General features: G+C 40.3%; 1 protein-coding gene across 6 annotated transcripts in view; it reads right to left on the bottom strand.

Moving 5' to 3' along the window:
• Positions 1–3,104: 3,104 nt before the first annotated feature.
• LARS2 (leucyl-tRNA synthetase 2, mitochondrial) overlaps positions 3,105–21,401 on the bottom strand; it is a 95,410-nt gene continuing 77,113 nt past the window's right edge. For 3 of the 6 annotated variants that reach the window (XM_013950768.2, XM_013950769.2, XM_067291371.1), the window contains exons 20-21: positions 15,260–15,387; positions 4,225–8,193 (exon numbers count right to left, since the gene is read on the bottom strand). In XM_013950768.2, coding sequence (XP_013806222.2) covers positions 8,014–8,193; positions 15,260–15,387 — 308 coding nt within the window. In that variant the 3' untranslated portion in view covers positions 4,225–8,013. Of the gene's footprint in view, positions 3,482–4,224; positions 8,194–15,259; positions 15,388–18,567; positions 19,362–21,401 lie in introns of those variants that run through there. The other 3 variants (XR_001293744.2, XR_001293745.2, XM_013950770.2) reach the window with 3 other exon arrangements.

Genomic DNA, 21,401 nt, shown 5'->3' with positions numbered 1-21,401 from the left:
ACATTGCCAAGGTGGGGAGGCTGCACGTTGGCCTCTACCTTTAAGAGGCTCTGCAGGAACGTAACATAACGCGGGGTTTGGAGATGTTGTTCCTTCCCCCCCCCCCCCCCCGGCTGCCTGCCCGGGGGCCTCCACATTCCTCGGGAGGCCTGGCTCCCGCTGCCTTCTCCCTCCTTCCCTCCAAATTTAACCCCCTGAGCAGCACAGGCTACCGAGGGCCCCGGGGAAGTGCTGCAACCCTCTGGCCACCGCAAACCCCGTGGTGCCGAGTTGGTGCTCTGGCGTGAGCCCGTGTGGCGGCACATAGCAGGGCACCCATTGCAGGCTGCCCCGGTGTGGCCGGCTACGCCGGGAAGCCACGGCACTGTGCTGTGACGGTGCAAGGTAGCTGCCTGCTTGGGGGCAGGTAGAGGGTAGCAAATCTCTCCTAGGGACATGGGGCTAAACCCCAGGGCAGGTGAAATCTTGGGTTTTTTAGGAGGTGACGAGCCAGGCACCTTCAGGAGGCAGGTGCTGCCTCGCTCTCCTTTGCTCGCGGCCCAGAGGATGAAGGCAGAGCAGCAACAGCTCCTCTTGGTGTGCCAGGGAGAATGGAAACAGCTGGGACCACTGTAAGCACGGAAACCCATGGGACGAGCAGGAGCCCCAGCCTCCCCACAGAGGGAGGGGGCACACTGTGGCCTGGCCCAGTGCCACACGGGACAGAGCTGTCCCACCTCCAGGGTCCTTTCCCCTTGCTCCCTCCACACCTTCACTGCAGCAGCCCCAAGACAGCCCGAGGGGCAGCACAGCTGTGCCGCAGCAGGCAGGGTAGGGGGCAGGAGCCGGGGAGTGGCCGGTGCCCTCCCCTATGGTCCGGCAGAGTATGTGTTTGTATGGTGCATAGCCACACGTGCATCCCTGGTGCCTCCCCCTGCCCCACACGCAGGGCAGAAATGGACCCCTCCCCCTCTGATTTTTTGCTTCTATTGCAGCAGGGCAGAAATGGACCCCTCCCCCTCTGATTTTTTGCTTCTATTGCAGTATGACTGCCTGGGACGGGCATGAGCTCTGCAGCAAATTACATAGGAGTCATTTGTTTAACACTAACGGCACCAGAAGGGCCAGGGGCTGAACTGGGACAACTTTTTGACTTTCCTTTTTGGGGTGGTGTCAACACTTTACAAAATGGCTTTCAGGGTCACATGCCTTGAGTAGCTACACCCTGCAGCATCAATTCGGTGGGGATGCCACAAAGGCCCTGTTCACAGGTGGGTAAACTGAGGCATGGAGGGTTTAACCAGCATGGCACATCTCAGGGAGATGAGACAAGCCGAGAGGGAATCACTGAGATCCCAACCAGGAGGTCAGCCAGACGCAGGTAAAGAAAATGCTGCAAATCCCAGGGTATGGCCAAAGCCGTGGGCTGTGGCAGTCCCATGTCCCAGAGGAGGGCCAAAGCAGGGCGCCAGCTGATCAGCTGCTTTGGCCCTCATGTTGCTCTGGGCAGAGAACGCTGTTTGTGTTTCTCTCCTTGAACGTCCTCATGTGCCATCAGCAGTGGTGAGCATGATTCTGGTCTCCCTTCACTGTCTGTCCACCAGGACAAACTCTAGTATGTGGTGGCTTCAGTTACACCAAAATAATGCAGGCGGTTTGGTGGTTTTCCTCTTCCCTACCCCTCCTCAAAAGAATAGAGAATAGCTTGTTTTCTCTGTGCTCTACCAAAAAGATGCTTTTATCAGGACAATAACTTCCCTGGAGAAATTGCCAGTTCCTTTTCCCTGCCTCTTTTTCAGTGCATTAACACAAACAGCATCATGATCTGTTTAATCAACATACATGGCCTTTGGTAACCTTACGCAGAAAGAACACTGCAAATCAGATGATATCCTGCCATTAATCATCGACCTAGTATGACTTGGTGGACTTCAAGTGGATTTACCAGATGCAGTGAACATGTCCGTCCATTCTTCCATGCATGACCTAGAAGGATCTCTCTGACCGACAGATGTTTTTAAATAGTCCTTCACATGGGAAAATTGTGAAGTACTGTACTTATTTTTATTGCACCCTTGCTATTTTATCCAGCCATGTGGATCTCCAGGGATGGAGACGTACTTAAGAAAAGTATTTGCTTCTAAAAGCTTCTACAATTTTTCACAATACCTTCTTGCCTTAGCCAGCCCAGAAACATACACATGTATTTCTATTTTGCAGCAATTAGTAAGATACACTAATTATACTGCTCTGTATTTAAAGACAATTCATTTTCTTTTGTAGCAAAAAAAATCTGGTTATACCAATTCTCTTAACCTTCATCAGAAAGAAACCCAGGCTGCCCATCATACTGCTTTATTAAATTGCTCTCTTTTCTGTCCCAGTTACTTGTTCTGTGTTTATTATTCCTGATCACTGCATTGGATCTTGTACAGCTGTTATGACTGTATGTGTTTAGCTTCACATATTGTTGACACCAAGTGTAATTACTGGAGAGCAACTCCCCATTGCTCAGCAGCTTGTGCATTTCTTCTGTCAGTAGAAGGTGGGTGTGCTAGGAGAACCTTGGACCTTTTACACTCAGTTTGGCATGTGTAAACAACTACACATAGAAAAAGGAAGTTCAGAACCTGACTATCAGCCTTTCCCTTGCAACCAGCCCAGAAAGCCTGGTTACAGGGCTTCTGTCAGGCTAGAGCACTGTGTAGGACACAAACAGTCTGGCCATCAGTGGGTGACTGGAACATGGGCTCCAAGATGCTGCACACACGAGCTTGCATCTCATTAGCTCCGGGTATGTACAAAATTAAGACTCGTGCACTCATATCCAACAGGGCAAGCACAAGGACACACATTTCCATTCATGTGAATGTATAAATTTCTACCTAGAATTACATTGAAGAAGATCAGGCCCTTAGAGTAAGAAACCTTCAGTGACTTCTTGTATCTCAAGTGTCTCAGGCTGAGTTTCACAACTGCAGGCAAAAAGAATGTGGATATTCAACAGATAATATTTAAGCTTTTTCTGTTTGCATGCTCCTCTGCTGAGCAAGCAATAGGCAGCCTAAAACAGACTGCAGATCAGCACGGTGCAGGCAGATGAGCATACAAGGAAGTGTCCTAGATATTCAATATTACAAGATATTTTTGATGAGGTTTTTGTGATCAAAATCTGTGACAGTTTTGGGCCACGTTCACCCAACAGCAAATACAAGCATTCATTTGTCCTTCATAAATTTCCAGTCTCTCATTGCCAACGTAATGCCTTGCAGAAAGAACAAAAGCCATCAGGATTTCTACCTGTAACTTGGCTACACACTTCTCACAAGCTATTTAAGCTCAAATTACTGAAAGCATTCACTGAGGCAAAGAACTTCACTCTTTGAAAGCCCTGTTTAATTAAGGTCCAGTTTTCAGAGCACCTGGAAGTCCACTGCTCCAAGAAAGTACAAGCACTTCAGGTCCTCAATGTTGGCTGCAGCTCAGCTATCCATTTGGATACCTAATTGAAAGGCAAAAATACTCCAACTCAGAGGCACCAATGACTTACAAACCCAGGAAAGTGTTAGCTTTCAACTGTTCAAACTCTCTGACTACCCATAAAAGCGGGACCAATTTTATACAGATGATGATGGATTACAACTCTCCAGGGTTAAAAACTTTTGGACTTTTCCAGAATAAAATTTGCCCTGCCTGACGCTAACTTGACTGAGAAAAGTGCTGCAAGACAAAGGTTGTGTGTGACTTTGGGCCTCCTGGGACAGATGGGGTTAGTGAATTGTGAAATGCTATGTGGTACCAGAAAGACAGTTCATTCAGGAAGGGAAAAAAAACATCCCACCTTTCCTCCTCATGTCAGGCAAGTTCTCTTTTATCATCTGCATTGCAGATGACAGCTCTGATCCTGTTCTCTCCTATGTACAGATAACATTCCAGTTCAGCTCTTATTCTGCAATGACTGGGACACATATTGACTGGCTTTCACACTTTTTCTTCAGGACATACGCCCAGTTTCCATAAAAAATAATGTGGCTGTAGTTCCAGCAACACTGCTTTAAGTCAAAACCTGATGATCAGAACCCAGACTGATACAAACCATGGGCTAATAAGTATATTCCCCATTTGGGCTCTGGTGAGGTACCTGGTTTCCCATTCAACATTCCTCTTACAGGACAGTCCTGTGATATAAAATTAGCTCAGATGGTAATAGAAGGGGACTGAAGAAATAAAGAAGCAGAAAACATATCCAGCAAAAAACAGTGTATGCAATATTCTAAATAGCTAAATATACATAAATAAAGCCAAGACACTGATCCCCTTTCTGCAGTCTGTAATAAGTATTACAAAACTAGAAAATGAATTGTAATTTCCCCCTCTCCTCATCTATAGCAAAGCTTTTAGAAAAACACTGTATATGGCAAATTTCCCTAGGACACATGCACTGTATGACCTACATGATCCATGAAGAGAGACAAGCATATGCATTATAGGACCTGCATTATCTGTGGAATTTCTCCTTTCAGGAGAAACAAACAGGTTTTTACAAAGGCATATTAAAAATACCATCATTAAGCGGATGCTAGTTCTGAGGCATCACTTTAATCTGGTAACTACAAGAGAGATCACCGATTTAATTTTTCACCAAATCTCCATTTTTGGATTCAGTTGAAGGACATGGAAAAATAAATGCTTGTTCAGCAATGCCCATGTATGCCTTTTTGTTTGAAGCCTAAGTGGGACAGTCTGGCTAGAGAATTGCCTTAGCTCATGACCTAAGGTGTAACATTGTTCCTTAATGTGATTTAAAAAGCTCTGCTGCCTCATTGCAAAACAGCATTGGCATGTCATGTCAGTCATGGGGGACGACTATGAAACACCCATGGCTAGCAAAAAGTTCTTCTGCACTGTGGTGTCTTCCAACACATGCCACTGCCACCATCGCTCGAGGTCTGAGATCCTTCTCATGAAATCAACAGCGTTAGAGAAGTACTTAGTGGCCTTTCTGGACTTTGCTAATTCCCTTTTTCCAGAAAATTTTTTGGAAATGCAGTTACATGAATGATTTTGGGGGCAGAAAGTGTGCTAATGATTCTTTTCTTATGTTACTTCAAATGGAGACATGATACAGACTGGTTCAGTGCAGTGATCACTCTAGTCCTGGTCTCCTACCCCAGGGAGTGACAGGATGCAGAAAGTGTCCTTTGTGTGTCATGGATTTGTTTCCTTGCTTCCTTGCAGTAGTCTGTCCTAGGTCTGTCCCACTAGGTTTCTAGCAAGTTTCTCACATTTTCTGTGGCTCATAATTTCATGGAATAAGGACAGGGTCACCATATCCATTTTAATGTGTATAACTAACACGGTGCAATTTGATTGACCAACCATGAGCGCTTTTCCTTCCCACTTCTCAAATAACTCCTCCCACATTTAAAACTCCCATATTATTTAGACCCTGAGCTCTCCAAGGACATACCATTTGCGACAACATTTTATACCAACTTCAGAACAAAGATGTAGCTATACCATAGCACAAAAAAAAATTGCTAAATAAGTGTAAGACATGCAATAAAAAGTTATTTTAAATCTTCTTGTGTAGCAGTTTACAGCCTGTCCTATCGATATCAGTCCAACCGAGGCACACAACAAACTTGTAAGTCACAATTATCATAAAACACATAGCAGTCATGCTTCAGATCAGGTCAACATTATGAAAAATTTCAACAGGTGTCAAGACAACTGCAAAACCCCACAGCTAGCAGCTCTGCTATCCTTCAAACAGACTTACTTCGGGGATTAGGCTCTGTCAGACTTTCCACATCTTCATCTCTCACACTCACTTTTTCACAACCTTTTTGTATCCTCTAGACTGCACTGAATTTCGACTTACTGTAAACATGCTGGTGTGACTTCTTACTATATACTTTTTGTGCAATTGCTAATCATTACTTTTCCTTTTTCAGTGTGCAGAAGTCCACTCCTTATTTTTATTTTTGCCTGAATCAAAGCGACATCTACAATTCACTGCAATTCTTGCAAGAGCAAATATACTTCAGTGCTAACAGCAATAAACACTGCTCTGCTGCTCAGGCCTGTAGTGACTGCAGCTTTTGTTAAACAGCACCATAGGGCCAACCGGCTTGCAACATCTTTCTTCATTCTTGTAAACTGTAAGAGTTTTTATTTACACCAAACATGTCACCCTTCCCCCCAAAGAAAAACTCTGCTAAAATGGTTCCATGGTGTGTGTTAAACTTTCATATGGAAAAAAGCAGGACTGTGCTGTGTTACAGCTTTTAAAGGATCTCTTTCACAGCCCTTTTAGGGGCTTCTGAACAGGAGTTTTATGAATTCCTAACAACACATATGTCAGGCAGACACTGGAATTCAGATTATTTTAACTTCAACTAAAGGCCTATGTTTAAATGTCTGAATGCATTCCTTTGTGGCTAGGATGTGTGGAGTGTTAAAACAGCGAAGACTGTATCTTCATTATAAATATTCCATTCCTTAGTCATTCTTGTGTCAAAGGACTGCTAAAGAGAAAATCTGCACTAGCATGGTCCAGAAGGAAGTGGAAACCAGACAGTTTTGTTGCACTATTGGGAAAGCATAGAACCAATCCTGCCCAGTGAGTCTTGTATCTCTATTCTGTAGCTAGATCTTTGACATCAAAAATGCATAAAAGCAACAAAATGAGTTTTTGTATTGCTTAACAGTAAGTGAGCCTTAAGATCCTTAAGTGAGAGATTTTTGCTAGTTTCTTTTCAATTTAATACACAAGCTGGATGAATGCTGTGTTCAAAGTTTTTCAGACCTCTGTATTTGCCTAGCTGCTTGTTTTTGTCGATACCTATGGCCCCTAAGTGCCTGGCTTACTGGACTACTTAGTTTAATGGCTGTTAAGGAAAAGACATTCTCATACAATGAACTCTGTAATTGTCTCTTTGGAAAACCTTTTCAAGCACTTGCTAAATATGTTAAACATTTCCATGTGGCTATAACAGCAATGCACTGTACCAGTAAAAGGGTTGCAATGAGGCATGAGAATGACTATGTGTTTTATTGAGAGTCTGGATGCTTTTTAGAAACACGACTGCTATTTCTACTTTATGAACCCCTCAGAAAAAAAAGAATTTTTATTCAAGTTTTATGATATAGGCACAGCAAGAACTAGGAGTAGAAGCAAAAAGTACGCTCTCTGCCTTCACCATTGCTGCATTACTAGTAGCCAGCTCACCTCTTTCTTGAATCCCCCTGAAATTCTCTGAGATGGCTTATGAATGGAAAACAACTTCCATTCCGTTCTGTACACAAATAACTGTCAGCACTTTGTGGAATTTGAATCTCTCATGTATTAACTGATAGAAATATGACAGCAAGTAAAGAGGACCCTGGCTAAGGCAGGGCTCAGCTAAATCATTTGACTGTTTTCTCAGTTTGCCTCCAAAACGTATATGAAATATGTCAAACAACCCCATTCTGGTTATCTGCCATGCCTTAGGCCGTTAGCCAGTATTAAACCAAGCCTTTCAATTAACACTAAATTGTAAGAAAATGTTACTACAGAAAATGTTAATTAATACTATGGTACCTAAATATGAGCTATAGGGAACAAAGATTATGACTGATTATAGCTCACCTAACATTTGCTGTAGCAAGTACTCGTGACACTTGTCTAGCCCTGGAAACATAGTTGTGTCTCTGCATCTATCCAAGTCAACTTTCCAATAGGACATATTTCTGAGGTTAACACTAAAACCCATGTATAAAATTTACATTCTGTTACAGTCATCCAGTTCTTCTGTGTTTCCTTCTCATTCTCCCAGAGAATATGGACAAATAGTGTCTTACCCTCAAGAAGCTTTAATTCTGTGCCTTTCTCCATGTTCAAATGAAGATTTAGCAGCAACCCAACTTATTAATAACATCTTCTCTCCCCCCATGTTATATGAGATTTAAATAACCATAATTGGTATTTTTGAATTGGTTTCATCTTGAAGTATTCCAGTCCCCTTTCATCGCCCAGCAGTGCCTTAATTATTCTTGCACTAGGAAGTTGATAAGGGCAGTTCTTGGAGACAGAAAAGCCTTTTTAATGGTTCGTCCCTGGAGATGCCTGATTCCAAGTTCACTTTGAAGAACTAGTTCATGGACTTCTTCAAAATTGCGGGCTGCTTGCTGAGGCACACTAACTTTGCCACAAGCTTTGTTATTGATCTGAAAAACAGAAACATGAAAACAAGAAAACACAGAAGTTACTATGCTGATTTATACAATTTCATCTCCTGAATCTAATCAATCTTGTCACACATGGGGAAAAAGTGAATCACACTTTCTTTCCTCTAACATCAATTTCTAAGTAGAGGATAAAAATCTCCATGCCTCCTGTCCTCCTCCCATACAGTGAGAGAATAAAAATCTGATTCACGATACTCAAGGAAACTTTAAGAAGTGGCAAAAGGAAGTTTTATTTCTGAACACAGCAAGCATCATGGGACTATGCAATGCTGTGATCTTCTAAGTTTGAAAAAAGATGGTTGCACAAGTTGAATAAAGAGACAGCAAACAGTGTCTGTCAGGTGGAAATTTTGATTTGCACACACTTCTAGATTGCATTTTAGATTCTTTACAGCTAAGTGATTTACTATAGAGATTAAAATGCAATAACTTTTAAAGTAAAAACCATTTGTGGCTGAAAAGATGTATCTGAAGGAGACTCATCACAACCCATTTTTATAAAAATAGGCATTAACTTATTATATGTTGCATTCTTAGTAAAAGCATGATTCATAAAGCTAACACCAACCGCAAAGAATACAGTCCCTCATAAGGTAATGCTTTCCTGTGTTTGGCTGTTTTGCAGAGCACCATCCATACTGATTTGGAATCATCAGGGCAGAATCATTTAAGTAAAACAGAGTAAGGTTGCCACTGGGAATGATCTTAATTTATAAAATAGCCTTATGAGTGCATCACTTTTCTATCATCCAGTAAAAGCAGACAATGTGTGGAAGGTGTGGAGTCCTACTGACTGCCTTTCTGGAATTAACATAAAATCCATTATCACAAAAGCTTTCAGATTTATATGGAGTATTTTCAGTGGATTAATGAACAACATCAACCCTACATTTTATCAGATTAAATATTTTGATATTTTTATCCAGTTCAAATCAGTTACTTGCACAAAAAGCTGCTGCAAGTACTGCAGATCGTTGCCCTTTAGACACCATTGTACCTACTTTTGAATCATCTAAATGTAACGTGCTGCTTCATACAGCTTGGGCATAAAAACGTGTGCAGCTTGGCTTTCCCCTGAATTTTATCCAGGATACACATGCACAATGTACTCACCACAAAAGTGATATACTTCACTTCCTGGTTTGCATTTTATTTTAAATCAAATAATCTTTGCAATTCTCAGAGAGGAAGATGGAGAGCTTTTTAAGGAACAAGACGAAGTCTTAAATGCAGCTGGGATGAGTCATTTCTGCTTTCTGACTAGACATGACACTAATTTGCAGTGATAACTTTCAACCTTTCAGGCTTTCAACCATTCTTATATGCATCCATAACTCAGTATCACAAAAGGCTGGGTGTTAAACCTTGCCTTTAGTACCTTAATGCAAAGCAAATTCTTAAAAAAAAAAACCAAACACTTCATTTTTATAGCTTTTATTAAAAATAAATACAACTGATTAACAATAGTTGTTCTTTTTGACAGGGTACTTCAGGGAAGAAGTACTCCACAGGAAAAAAGAAAATGGTAAAATCAAAACTGATATGGCTTTAGTAAGAATATAAAGCAAACTTATGAGCTCTCCGCCGGGGTACACAGCTTCTAATTCAAAACTATGCCTGGTTAGTTAAAATGCCATTCAATGTTCTCCATGATACAAGTTAATAAGGCCTTGTGGACAGATGTTGGTGGGGGAAAACTGCTGCAACTAGCATATTTGGTGCTAGTCTCAGGAGCCAAACGGTCTAAATCAACATAGCAAATATATGACTCCTAGCAGTTGTGTTTTCCTAGGAAGGTTGAGGAGCCTAGGCGACCTTGCACTGCACACCTTCCCACAGTATCAGTCTGGATCTTCCCACATCCCACTGTGGGCAGAGTCTGCAAATTGAACCAAATGACAGATGATTTCAGCATGTATTTGCAAAATGGTTTTCCTTATGTCATTGGATCAGGATACCTAAGTTAAGTGTATTAACTCCATTCTTAAAAAAGTGTCGGCAGATCTGATGACACACCATGCGTAACAAACATCCCATTCACATTTATTTTTGAGAGGTTAGATTCCCAGCAGGACAAACGTCTTCTGCTCTGTTCAGCTCTCTATCTCACTAGACCAGCATATGCCCTCACCAGCTGCAGGTAAAAGTGCCAGTACAAGAAACTTGGGTGCTGTTAGTCTTGTTTCTCTGAAAAACCTCTGTGCCAAACTGCAAGAGGAAACAAAAATGAGGCTTGGGTTCTTCCCTCCCTGGGGAAGGAAGCTGTCGATTTCCCTTCTGATTTCTTTTTTTGATTAAACATTCGACCTTCTAGACTACTTTGAATCTAGAGGGATCAGAAATCTAGAGAAACTATGAAGGATTAAATGCAATTACAAAAGACTGAAAAATAAGCATCTGGACATTGCAGAGAGGAATTTTTAGTTGGACTCAAACATTTTTTAACAGCCCCAATGAATCATAATCTTGAGAAATAAAAAGGAAAACAAACCAGTATCTGTGCACTTTTAGGCCTTCCTCGTATTCAAAAGTAACAAAAATGACATCAACTCAGCTTATTTTTTAACATCAGTTGTAAGACAAGGGTTGTGAACAGTCTGCACAACCTAAAAAACTGATGAATGCTGATCACAAGTGTGTTCACAGGATGAAAGGCTACACTCTTCACACTACGTTTATGTCACGTTTTTTTAACAGCAGCAACAATATATGATATGATGTGATACAAGGGAAGGCAAATTACAAATATTCAACCTTGCAATAACATCTAGAATAACAAATACACACACATATATAAATTTAAGTGTTTTTCTTGTATACAATTTATATTGTATCAGCCAAGGATGCAGTGACTGGGTTTCTTATGCTGCTTTGGGTTAAAAATGGAGAGACATAGCTCCAGCATAGGCAGGAAATAATGAAGTATCTTGTGTCAAGAGAAATAAAACCATAATGTCTCAGCAGGCAAATTGCTGGCAGCCTGAGGCAGTCTGATGTCTTGAGAAGAATAGGGCTATGGCCCAAAAGCCTCAGTTTCATGTGCAGTGTGAAGAGACACTGTCTCTTTGCAACAAACCAATTCCCCCTTCTTTTGAGTGCTTCTTGTTTTAATGAGGGCAATTTATTTTTCAACCATAAAAACCCTACAGTGTCCACAAGGCTTTAACACTTAAAAATATTCACATTTACAATGATTTTTCACTGCTTCTCTATATTTTCCTTTTATCTTACTCCTACAGTGGAAAGCCAGGCACTCTCACATGCACTATTTTTAAGAATCCCTCCCAGTTCTTAAGAGGAATTATACTTTATCAGCCAAAGATGCAGTTACTTGATTTCTTTTGCTAATTTGGGTTAAAAATAGACTCTGGTCTTTCATTTACTTACTTCCTTGGGCCTAAAGAAGGTATTTATATACATCATATTCTTCCATGAGTAGATGCTTGCTTGAGCACAAGGGGTTGCTCTTTGTCTTAATAGAAGATTTGTACACAAGACTTTAGCTTAGAAGCTTTGACATAAAGTGAACCAGGAACGAAAATAAAAAGAATTTTCATAATAGCTATTTAAAGCAAAATTAATTTTTAGTTTTTTATTTTCTTCTTTAGAAAAGGAAGCTTTAATATCAGCAGGAAAGTATTAGTGAATTGTTTAGGCATTTTTATCTCAGAATCACACAGAACGACAGAATGGCTGAGGTTGGAAGGGACCTCTGGAGATCATCTAGCCCAACCCCCCTGCGCAAGCAGGGTCACCTAGAGCACATTGCACAGGATTGCATCCAGGCGCGTTTTGAATATCTCCAGAGAAGGAGACTCCACAACCTCTCTGGGCAACCTGTTCCAGTGCTCTGTCACCCTCACAGTGAAGAAGTTTTTCCTCATGTTCAGATGGAACTGTCTGTGTTTCAGTTTGTGCCTGTTGCCTCACGTCCTGTCGCTGGGCACCCCTGAAAAGAGTCTGGTCCCATCCTCTTGACACCCTCCCTTCAGATACTTGTACACATTGATAAGATCTCCTCTCAGCCTTCTCTTCTCCAGGCTGAACAGGCCCAGCTCTCTCAGCCTTTCCTCATAAGAGAGATGCTCCAGTCCCCTAATCATCTTTGTAGCCCTTCGCTGGACTTGCTCCAGTAGTGCCACATCCCTCTTGTACTGGGGAGCCCAGAACTGGACACAGTACTCCAGATGTGGCCTCAGCAGGGCTGAGTAGAGGGGCAGGATCACCTCCCTCGACCTGCTGGCAACAGTCTTCCTGATGCACCCCAGGATACCATTGGCCTTCTTGGCCACAAGGGCACATTGCTGCCTCATGCTTAACTTCATGTCCACTAGCACTCCCAGGTCCTTCTCGGCAGAGCTGCTTTCCAGCAGGTCAGCCTCCAACCTGTCCTGGTGCAGGGGGTTATTCCTCCCTAGGTGCAGGACCCTGCACTTGCCTTTGTTGAACTTCATGAGGTTCCTCTCTGCCCACCTCTCCAGCCTGTCCAGGTCTCTCTGAATGGCAGCACAGCCCTCTGGGGTATCCTCCACTCCTCCCAGTTTTGTATCATCAGCAAACTTGCTGAGGGTGCACTCTGTCCCTTCATCCAGGTCACTGATGAAGAAGTTGAACAAGACTGGACCCAGGACTGACCCCTGGGGGACACCGCTAGCTTCTGGTCTCCAACTGGACTTTGTGCCACTGATCACAACCCTCTGAGCTCTGCCATTCAGTCAGTTCTCAACCCACCTGTCTGCTCATCTGTCCTGCACTTCCTGAGCTTGCCTATGAGGACATTACGGGAGACAGTTTCAAAAGCCTTGCTGAAGTCAAGGTAGGCAACATCCACTGCATTGCCCTCATCTATCCAGCCAGTCATCCCATCATAGAAGGCTATCAGATTGGTTAGGCATGATTTCCCCTTGGTGAAGCCATACTGACTACTCCTGATCACCTTCTTTTCCTCCACATGCTTGGAGATGGCCTCCAGGATGAGCTGCTCCATCACCTTTCCAGGGATGCAGGTGAGGCTGACTGGCCTGTAGTTCCCTGGGTCCTCCTTCTTGCCCTTTTTGAAGACTGGGGTGACACTGGCTTTCTTCCAGTCCTCAGGCACCTCTCCTGATCTCCATGACCTTTCAAAGATGATCGAGAGTGGCCTAGCAATGACATCCACCAGCTCCCTCCCTTTTATATTCAGTTGTACGGTCTTAAAAATATCCAGTTCAGAATTTTCCTTCTATTACTGAAATCTTTAGTTTAAAGATGTATTTAATAACAAGTTTGCTTTAACCACAGTTGCAGAGAAGTTTCTAATTACACAATTTCTCAAATTCGTAACTTCCTCAAAAACCAAACACTGGAATTTAAAATGCTTCCTAGCCAAGCTTGAAGACAAAGAATTTTTCTGGAAGAGATTTTTTTTTAAGCTTGAGCAAAGTCTGCTTATTCTTGAGTGAAGATTTTGGTGGATATACCACCTTTTCACTGGTGTAAACATTTTTAATCACTTGAAAAAACAGCAATAAAACGGCAGTGAACATTAGGCTAGAGTCTGCTGTAATACCCAGCTGGCACTTGAGTCCTCCTCCTTGGTTTGAGAAAAAACATCAGCAATTGAAAAATTCCTCCAAAAAAGACATATTCTGTGGCCTCTGTGAAGGATATATGTTGACAGTAAGAATTTAGTGTTCTTAGTGGCATTCCTCATTCTGCTCAAGTGGACTAGCTAGGGGCTCTGGTAGGATATGGGATTGTTTGTACAGCAACACATCTTCCCCTAAAACTAACCAGTCTCTTCCCTCCTCAAAAAACCCAGCTGAACAGAAATAACCAAACAGCCCCTACTCCTTTCTCCCAGAAGAGCTAACAGAACACCATTTGTATTTCACAGAATCACACAGAATCACAGAATCACATGCACATGCACAGAATGCAGTTTTACATGACCAAATGTTATTTCTTTTAGAGGCCCCATCTCATCCAGTGCAGGATGGCCAGAAAAACAAAAAATGCTATTTAAATTTAGAATGTGTGTGCATGGTATATTAAAAGGTTATTCACTGGTGAGCAGTGAATAAGGAAAACTTCTGTAAATGAAACAGTATCCAATGACATAATTACAGGCTATCATAATGCCTGAGAATGAAGAACTTGAATTCAAGTTGAGCAGGAGCCAGTCGATTGAAGAACTAAGACACTACTCGTGGATCTCACCCTCTTGGCTCAAGACCCTGCAAACCCTTTATGGCCTAGAGTGGGCAAGCTGTTACTGTGCTCCATCTAAGCTTTATGATGCCTCAGAGCATGCAGAATACAGGCTAGATACTTAGAAATGATGGAAACAAGATGGTAAACTATATTGTGCATGTACACATACACATTTTGGAAACTTACAGCTTAGCCAAATGTAGTTAGATTTCAACTCTTTTGCTGAACTGCTAAGTCTTTCCATACACCGCAAAGGTGCTAAAGCTCAAAGACAAACCGGAATGTAATTCTGACGTTAGCAAAGCTACCTGTTTTTCTCAACCCCATTCCTGGAAATATGCTTTACTGAGTTTTGCCAGAAGTTCAGCCTGAGGCAGACAGGAAACATAGTTTGGCAAAATCATACCAACTAAAACCAGCTTATATCAGGTTGTATTAGGCAACTGTAGCATTACACGTAGCACAAGAAGTTTCACCTAATTACACACGTTTTATACAGGGGCAAGACTATGAATGGACTGATGGGTAAAAAATCTGGAGGGACCTGTATTTTGACCATAGTTTGGGCTCTACAGTCCTTGCCCTCAATTGTTCACTGGTCAAATCCCTCCAGGTAGTAATATCCACAGTCACTCAAAAAGATTTATATTTACAATGTCTTCCTTCCAGGATTACTATATTTTTTCATTTAGGACACCATTTTAACTACTTGGCAAAATTTTAACTGCAGCTTCCATCCCCTCTGACCTCACGCTGAGCCATGTAAGAAGGGAACTGAATTGCACAAGAGCAGAAATTTTGTCATCCTAATGCATTAACAGACCACTACTGAAAATAAATGAAGCACTCTTACCAGAACAGACATCTCTATGACATCTGATGGCTGAAGGTATTTTGGGTCTATTTTGGGCCAGGACTGATGCAGCACATCAGCATCCCAGTTATGATGAGTACAAAGTTTATTCTGCATATGCGCCAAACCTGGAACACGAAACCAGTCAACTGTTCAGCTGTATTGTAACCAGAACATTCAATCTTTAGAATTTGATAAATAAGATCAAAATAAAGTTTACTTTAAAAGCAAATATCTTAGGAGGAAATAACATTGTTTAGATTAGCACAGAGCACGTTATAAGCAGAAGGATACACATCTTTGAAAACGCTTGTTTCATACTATGTGTAAGAATTCCAACATGAACATTGTGGGTAAGCTTTAGATTAGGATTAGCACTTTAAAACATTGCCAGAAGCACAGAAGACCACTGTTTATTGTTTTAAAAAGTTATACTGCTACACAAGCTGACCTCTAGTTTTAGAAGTCAATCCTAATATACTGCATTCACTTCAACAGCAACACCAATTTGATTAATATTTTATTAACAATTCAAAATGAGAACATTGATTTTTAAAACATTATTGCTTATTATTTTATGATCTATAATATGCTGAATAGTGTCTAAATTTGCAAGTCAAGCCACTCACAAGATTTTCTCATATTTCATGAAGTATCTATTTTCTCACAAATTAAAGTAAGTGTAACATGCACTGCTTGCTCTCATATGACACACACTTTCTGAAGGGCTTTATCCTTCAATTTTATTTAATAACATTGGTAAAATGGCTGTAAATGATCTCCTTGTACTAAATAGACTTTGCCCTCCTCAGAGACAATCAATTCCTAACTTGTTTAGGTAATAGAAGAATAGGATTCAATTCATTCTGAAGCCATATTCTGTAACTGAATAAAAACTTTGGAGTGGAACTTATGTTTCTCTTTACTCTAACTGTAGGGCAAGATAAAAGATTTCACTTAACAAGAAGATTTCAAATGTGATCAATAATTTAATTCCTATTGTGACTGTTTTTCACACAGCCAGTGAAATTTCAAATTAAAAATTAGATGTGTATGAATAAGAATACAGACTAAAACTTTTTTTAGACATATGTTTCATTCAGAGTTGCAAAATGTAACAACTGAAGAGTATCTGAAAATTTATCTCATTGAAGAAATCTCAAGCAAGAGCATAAAGAAGACACATCAGCACAAGATTCACTGTTCAGACTGAGGCATCCAAAACTGTTCAAAACACAGCACAGACAGACATATCAGCACAAACAAGCCATGCATGACACAAATGGATTTATCCAGTTGAATTGCTTAGACTAATATACTGAATAACACCAAACAAAGAGAGAAAGAGAACGCAACTTCCTCCAAAATGAAATCTGCAAGATTTCTGTCAGTGTTTTTGAGACAAAGCACTCCTATAAATGACACACACAATCTTGCTATTTTCCTAATGAATCAGAAGTAGAGAGGGTGATGGACTGGTGGGAGTTATTTCTAACCACAAGCAAGAATGTGCGGGTGTTTCCTAAGAGTGAAAACTGAGTTACAATCTTATTAGGTAAATAACTGATTAAACACTTCAGCAGATATGGATTTCTACTGTATTTTTTCTCTTGCAACAGTAGCTCAGACACTGAAACAGCAACAGAAAGGAAACTGAGCAGAAAACAGTCTTCACACTGGTGACTCATTTTCACGTTGACTTTAAAGAAAACAGCTGCTAAGTTCTTCCCTTTTTGACTTTTGCACACAGAGATGAGCTCACTTCTTTCCAACTGATCACATGCCTTGTGGCAAAAGCATGCATACTAGCCACTCCTTACTTTCCTGATGAAGTGGATTCTTCAAACCATTTAAAAAAACTTTCTGATGTAAGTCAAGAGTTTCCACCTACGAAGGCAAAACAAGGGTCACTTAATTCCTGTGAAGACTGTCAACCGTAATAAACCTACTAATAAAACAAATGCAAACATATCCTGAAGCAAATAAAGTCTGACTATAGTAAAATGTCAATCTTTTTAGTTCATTTTCTAGCTACAAAAATGAGCCATGAGCTCACCCATATTTAAAAAAAAAAGTGCAAAAGTCAACAGAGCTAGTTTCAGAAAATACAGTTTGACAGGAAACCAAAATGAAGATTTTACTTATATTGCCTGTTTGGCTTCCTGTCTTAATTCACATTTTGTGAGCTCCAGAATGCAGCAAATGCAACACAATTTGTTTCACATTTTCAAAATGCAACAGATGACCAGAAACATCATTGTCATTAGCTGGAATTGCTGCAACATGGAAAAGGAGCCAGACAGAACCTGCGTCCGGCATTCCCACTTGCTTCTGATACACTGCACAAAAGCAGTATCTGGCAAGTTAAGAACCAATCATTTCACAGACCTTTCTGGTGAAAACATTAAAATCCTGTCCATCTTGCTGTACTGGAGAGCACCTGGTGAAGGGCACGTTATGAAGCAGGAGGTATTCTGCTTTATATTTTTTGACTTGTTTTGTTTTTATGGACAGAAAGCCAACTGAGTGCATTTCTGCTTATTTTCCGCAGATCTTACATGCGCGGCAATCTTTAGAGACAGATCAAGGACAATCCTCGCGCTCAATCTGAAGCCCTGATCCTGCAATTGGATCTGCTTGAACGGACTTTTATTGACCACTAAGCCAATACAGAAACAAAGTTTCCCTAACCAGGAACTCATAGGGTCAGAGCCTAATTTAAAACACAGTACTATATTATACTACTGTAAATGAATTGCGGTGGGGGGACATGACAAATGTAACAATATTTAAGCTCATGGCAATGTTTTATTAGCATTACTTGACTCATGAATATTTCATAAAAATAGTACTTCCCCAAGATGCCATTTTAGGGGAAGAGCAGATTGTCATTTTAAAGAGAGATTTAAGGAGGAAGATTTGGAGGCAATCATGTATCAAGACAGCAAGGCAATTTCAGTCTTATGGACAAAAGCATTAGAAATATTTATCTGTGAAATTCTAGCAACAGTACAGCTAGTTTGATGCCACACTACGCAGGTAACAGCAAAAGACACGTTTATAGTGTGAAGTGAGCAACGGCTGGCATGGGGAGGGACAAGGGCCAGCACAGAGAGGTATACAGAGCAGAAGATGAGAGGAGGAAGGAAGTCTTAAGGTGAAATGAAAGGAAATTAATGAAGACATCTGAAGCAAAGCCAATATAAGAGCTTAAGACTAGGGCTTTTCTAACAAGAGATATAAGATGATCAGAGAGGGGCAGTATAAGAAGACTATGAGGATGCATTATCAAAATATTGATTACCTTTGGATTTAGCGAAAAAGAGAGATCTGTGTTAAGTAAAAATCCATTACACTAGCAGAAAAAGTTTTCAAACTCAGAGTAGGTATTTCTAACAGTTAGCTGAGGTGCATTCGCGATCAGTATCTTACTGGCCTGGCAGCTTCTTCCAAGTACAGGATTGTTATCATGTTACTTTGTTCTTGATATACTGTTTTTGCTACTTTATTTAATGGATCTTCTCATTGGACAGATTCAGGCAAGTGGAATATCAGAAACACCTTTTTGCAGCCCAGGAGAAACATTCTGTCAATCATACGTGCAATAGTCTGCAATATCAAAGAAATTGTAGCAACATAATAATAGCTATATCCAAACAGCTATGAGAAAAGCTGTATTCTGCTACTGGCAGCAAGTAAGTGGGTCAAAAGGTGTAATTTACATTTACTGAATACAGTGCGAGGAGATTCATTTTCTATGTTCCTTAGTGACAGATCTGGAAAACCAGAGAGGGTTTCTGAAAAGCCTGGGTTATGAGAGCTAACTCTAGAATGCGTTTCCAGTTTAGCAAGTTCCACGAGAATCAGGAATACCTTTTAACCTTTAGAAATGGATCTGCCTTCCTCCATTCCTATACATTTATTATCCTTCATTTTGGATTATTTTCTTGGAGAAAAACACAGTTTTTATTCTGAATAAGGCTTCTTGTATTTGCACAGTTTACTTCAGGGGACTTCTGAATTCAGATTTTCCATGAAGATCTGTAATGTTAACTAGCCTCCATTCAGCTCTGTTCTTCAAAAAAGCCTTCTCGAGCAAACCCTGAATTCAAACAAAGGCATTCTTGCAATAGAGCTATTGTAATGACAGTTAAAACATTGTTAAGACCATTATACCATTACAAATACCAATAATTGTATTTCATTTCAATACATCTTAAAGATGTGTTTATCATCAGTATATATCTTTCATGTGCCATCTCTAATAAAAATTTAACATCTCACAATAAGCAGTTTCATATCCTTGTCTGGACAGCAAAATACTGTACTACTACAAACAAACAAACAAACCAAAAAAAAAGTCTCAAATGGTGTCTGTATATTCCTCAGATACAAGGTTTCAGGAAGGAAACAGATTTCCTCATCCTGTTACTGTTCACGAACTGCCAAGATATCAGCCGATGAACTCTTCCTATACTGAGGGGCTAAAGTAGCTTTTTACGTTATTAAGCTATAAAAGAGTGAATACACTGTACAACTAAGACCATTAGGTTGACACACCAAAACACCAAAAAGCATTCCTCCTATAAGCAGCAGAACGAACCCCTTCACACACAAAATATCAAAGCACTCGGTTACTATTGTTCAGGTGAGGCACTTATGAAAGAGCATTCAAGCAGCCTTCCTCTTCACTCCAACTGGAAATATTCCCTGCCAGTACTTAAGTACGCTCTTCAACCAGCTCAGAAAAAGACCAAGCTCTTCATTTCTACCTGGTGCATGAAAACAAGATGGTCACATATAAACTGAATCCCATGAGATAATAATTTTTCAGCTACAGAAGAACAAAAATTGCTGTATCTTGAGTCAACCTAATTTTACATTATACCTTATACTATATTTAAAACCTAAACATTACATCAGAAGCATCCTTGAGATAAGAAATTGAAGTTCTGAGTTTGCAGATCAGTGTTCCTACGCAACTGCAAAATTATCTGCTTAACAGTAACTATTAGGGCTTCCATATTTACCATATTCCATTTTTCCCTGTATAAATAAAAATGTTCCCTACTTTCATCACTAAAAACAAATGGAAAGTAAAGGCTGTGGACAAGATATTTTAGAATGAAATGTCAATATTTAATTATAAATATGTTGCTTACGTGTTGTTTCTTATTTGTGTTACAACAGCAGACAAAAGCTTCTGTAAGTGCTATTTATAGAGCTAATAATATACAAAGTCCTTTTCCTGAATAGTTTACAAGACAGGAAGCAGCACTATCCCTCCTTTTTAGATGTAAAGCCAAGGCACAAAGACAGAGACTGATTATGACAATGTATGGAGAACAGAAGCACTAAGATTAAATGCAGAACTTAAGAAGTTTTTTTTTTTTAAAGCTACAGTTTGAAATGATTTAAAATAAGAAAAGAGAATCACCCATACCTAATAAAATTTAAGAAATTGGCTATATCAGATGATCAACAACACTTAGTGGAACCAGACTGCAAATTCAGAAATCTTAATCATAAAAACATTAACCTGGGGAAGCTATCTCTAGAGTAGAGTTGGACATTTTTCCCCAGAAGTCCTAATCCCAGGACAGAAATGCTAAATGTTCGCTTTTTCTAAATAAAATACTCTTCTTACCACAAAGCAGTAGTTAAATGTACACACATTCTCCTCATAAAATTGTTTAATAATGTTGATGAAATGTAATGATGATTGTGTTAATAGAGAATGTGTTTTTCACACTCAGTCATAAAATTCGCTGGTCAATAATCACCACAAAATGCTTTTGTACACCAGCTGGACTGAATTACTATGTGCAGTCTTTGGATCGCACAAACAAAATTGTATCTTCTAATACGGACAGGAGCAGAGGACAGTACAATCCCAATTTCTATTATGCTTCCTTTTCGTTCTTACATCAGAGAGAGATCCAGAAAATGCTTAGCATTCTTATTCTCCAGTCTCTTTAGTAATATGGGAAGACATTCAGAATGTTACAGGATTAAGCTTTATGTTTGGCAAATTATGTTAATTAAGACATCCTAGTGACCACTGTAATTTTATCAAACATATTTGATAATTCTGTATTCCCTAATCTGTATTTGAATTTCACAGTTCACAAGGCACTGTATG

Source organism: Apteryx mantelli, chromosome 2, assembly GCF_036417845.1.
Source record: "Apteryx mantelli isolate bAptMan1 chromosome 2, bAptMan1.hap1, whole genome shotgun sequence".
Classification (NCBI taxonomy): Eukaryota; Metazoa; Chordata; class Aves; order Apterygiformes; family Apterygidae; genus Apteryx; species Apteryx mantelli.
The sequence above is the reverse complement of the archived record's forward strand: the minus strand, read 5'-3'. Positions and strand labels throughout refer to the sequence as shown.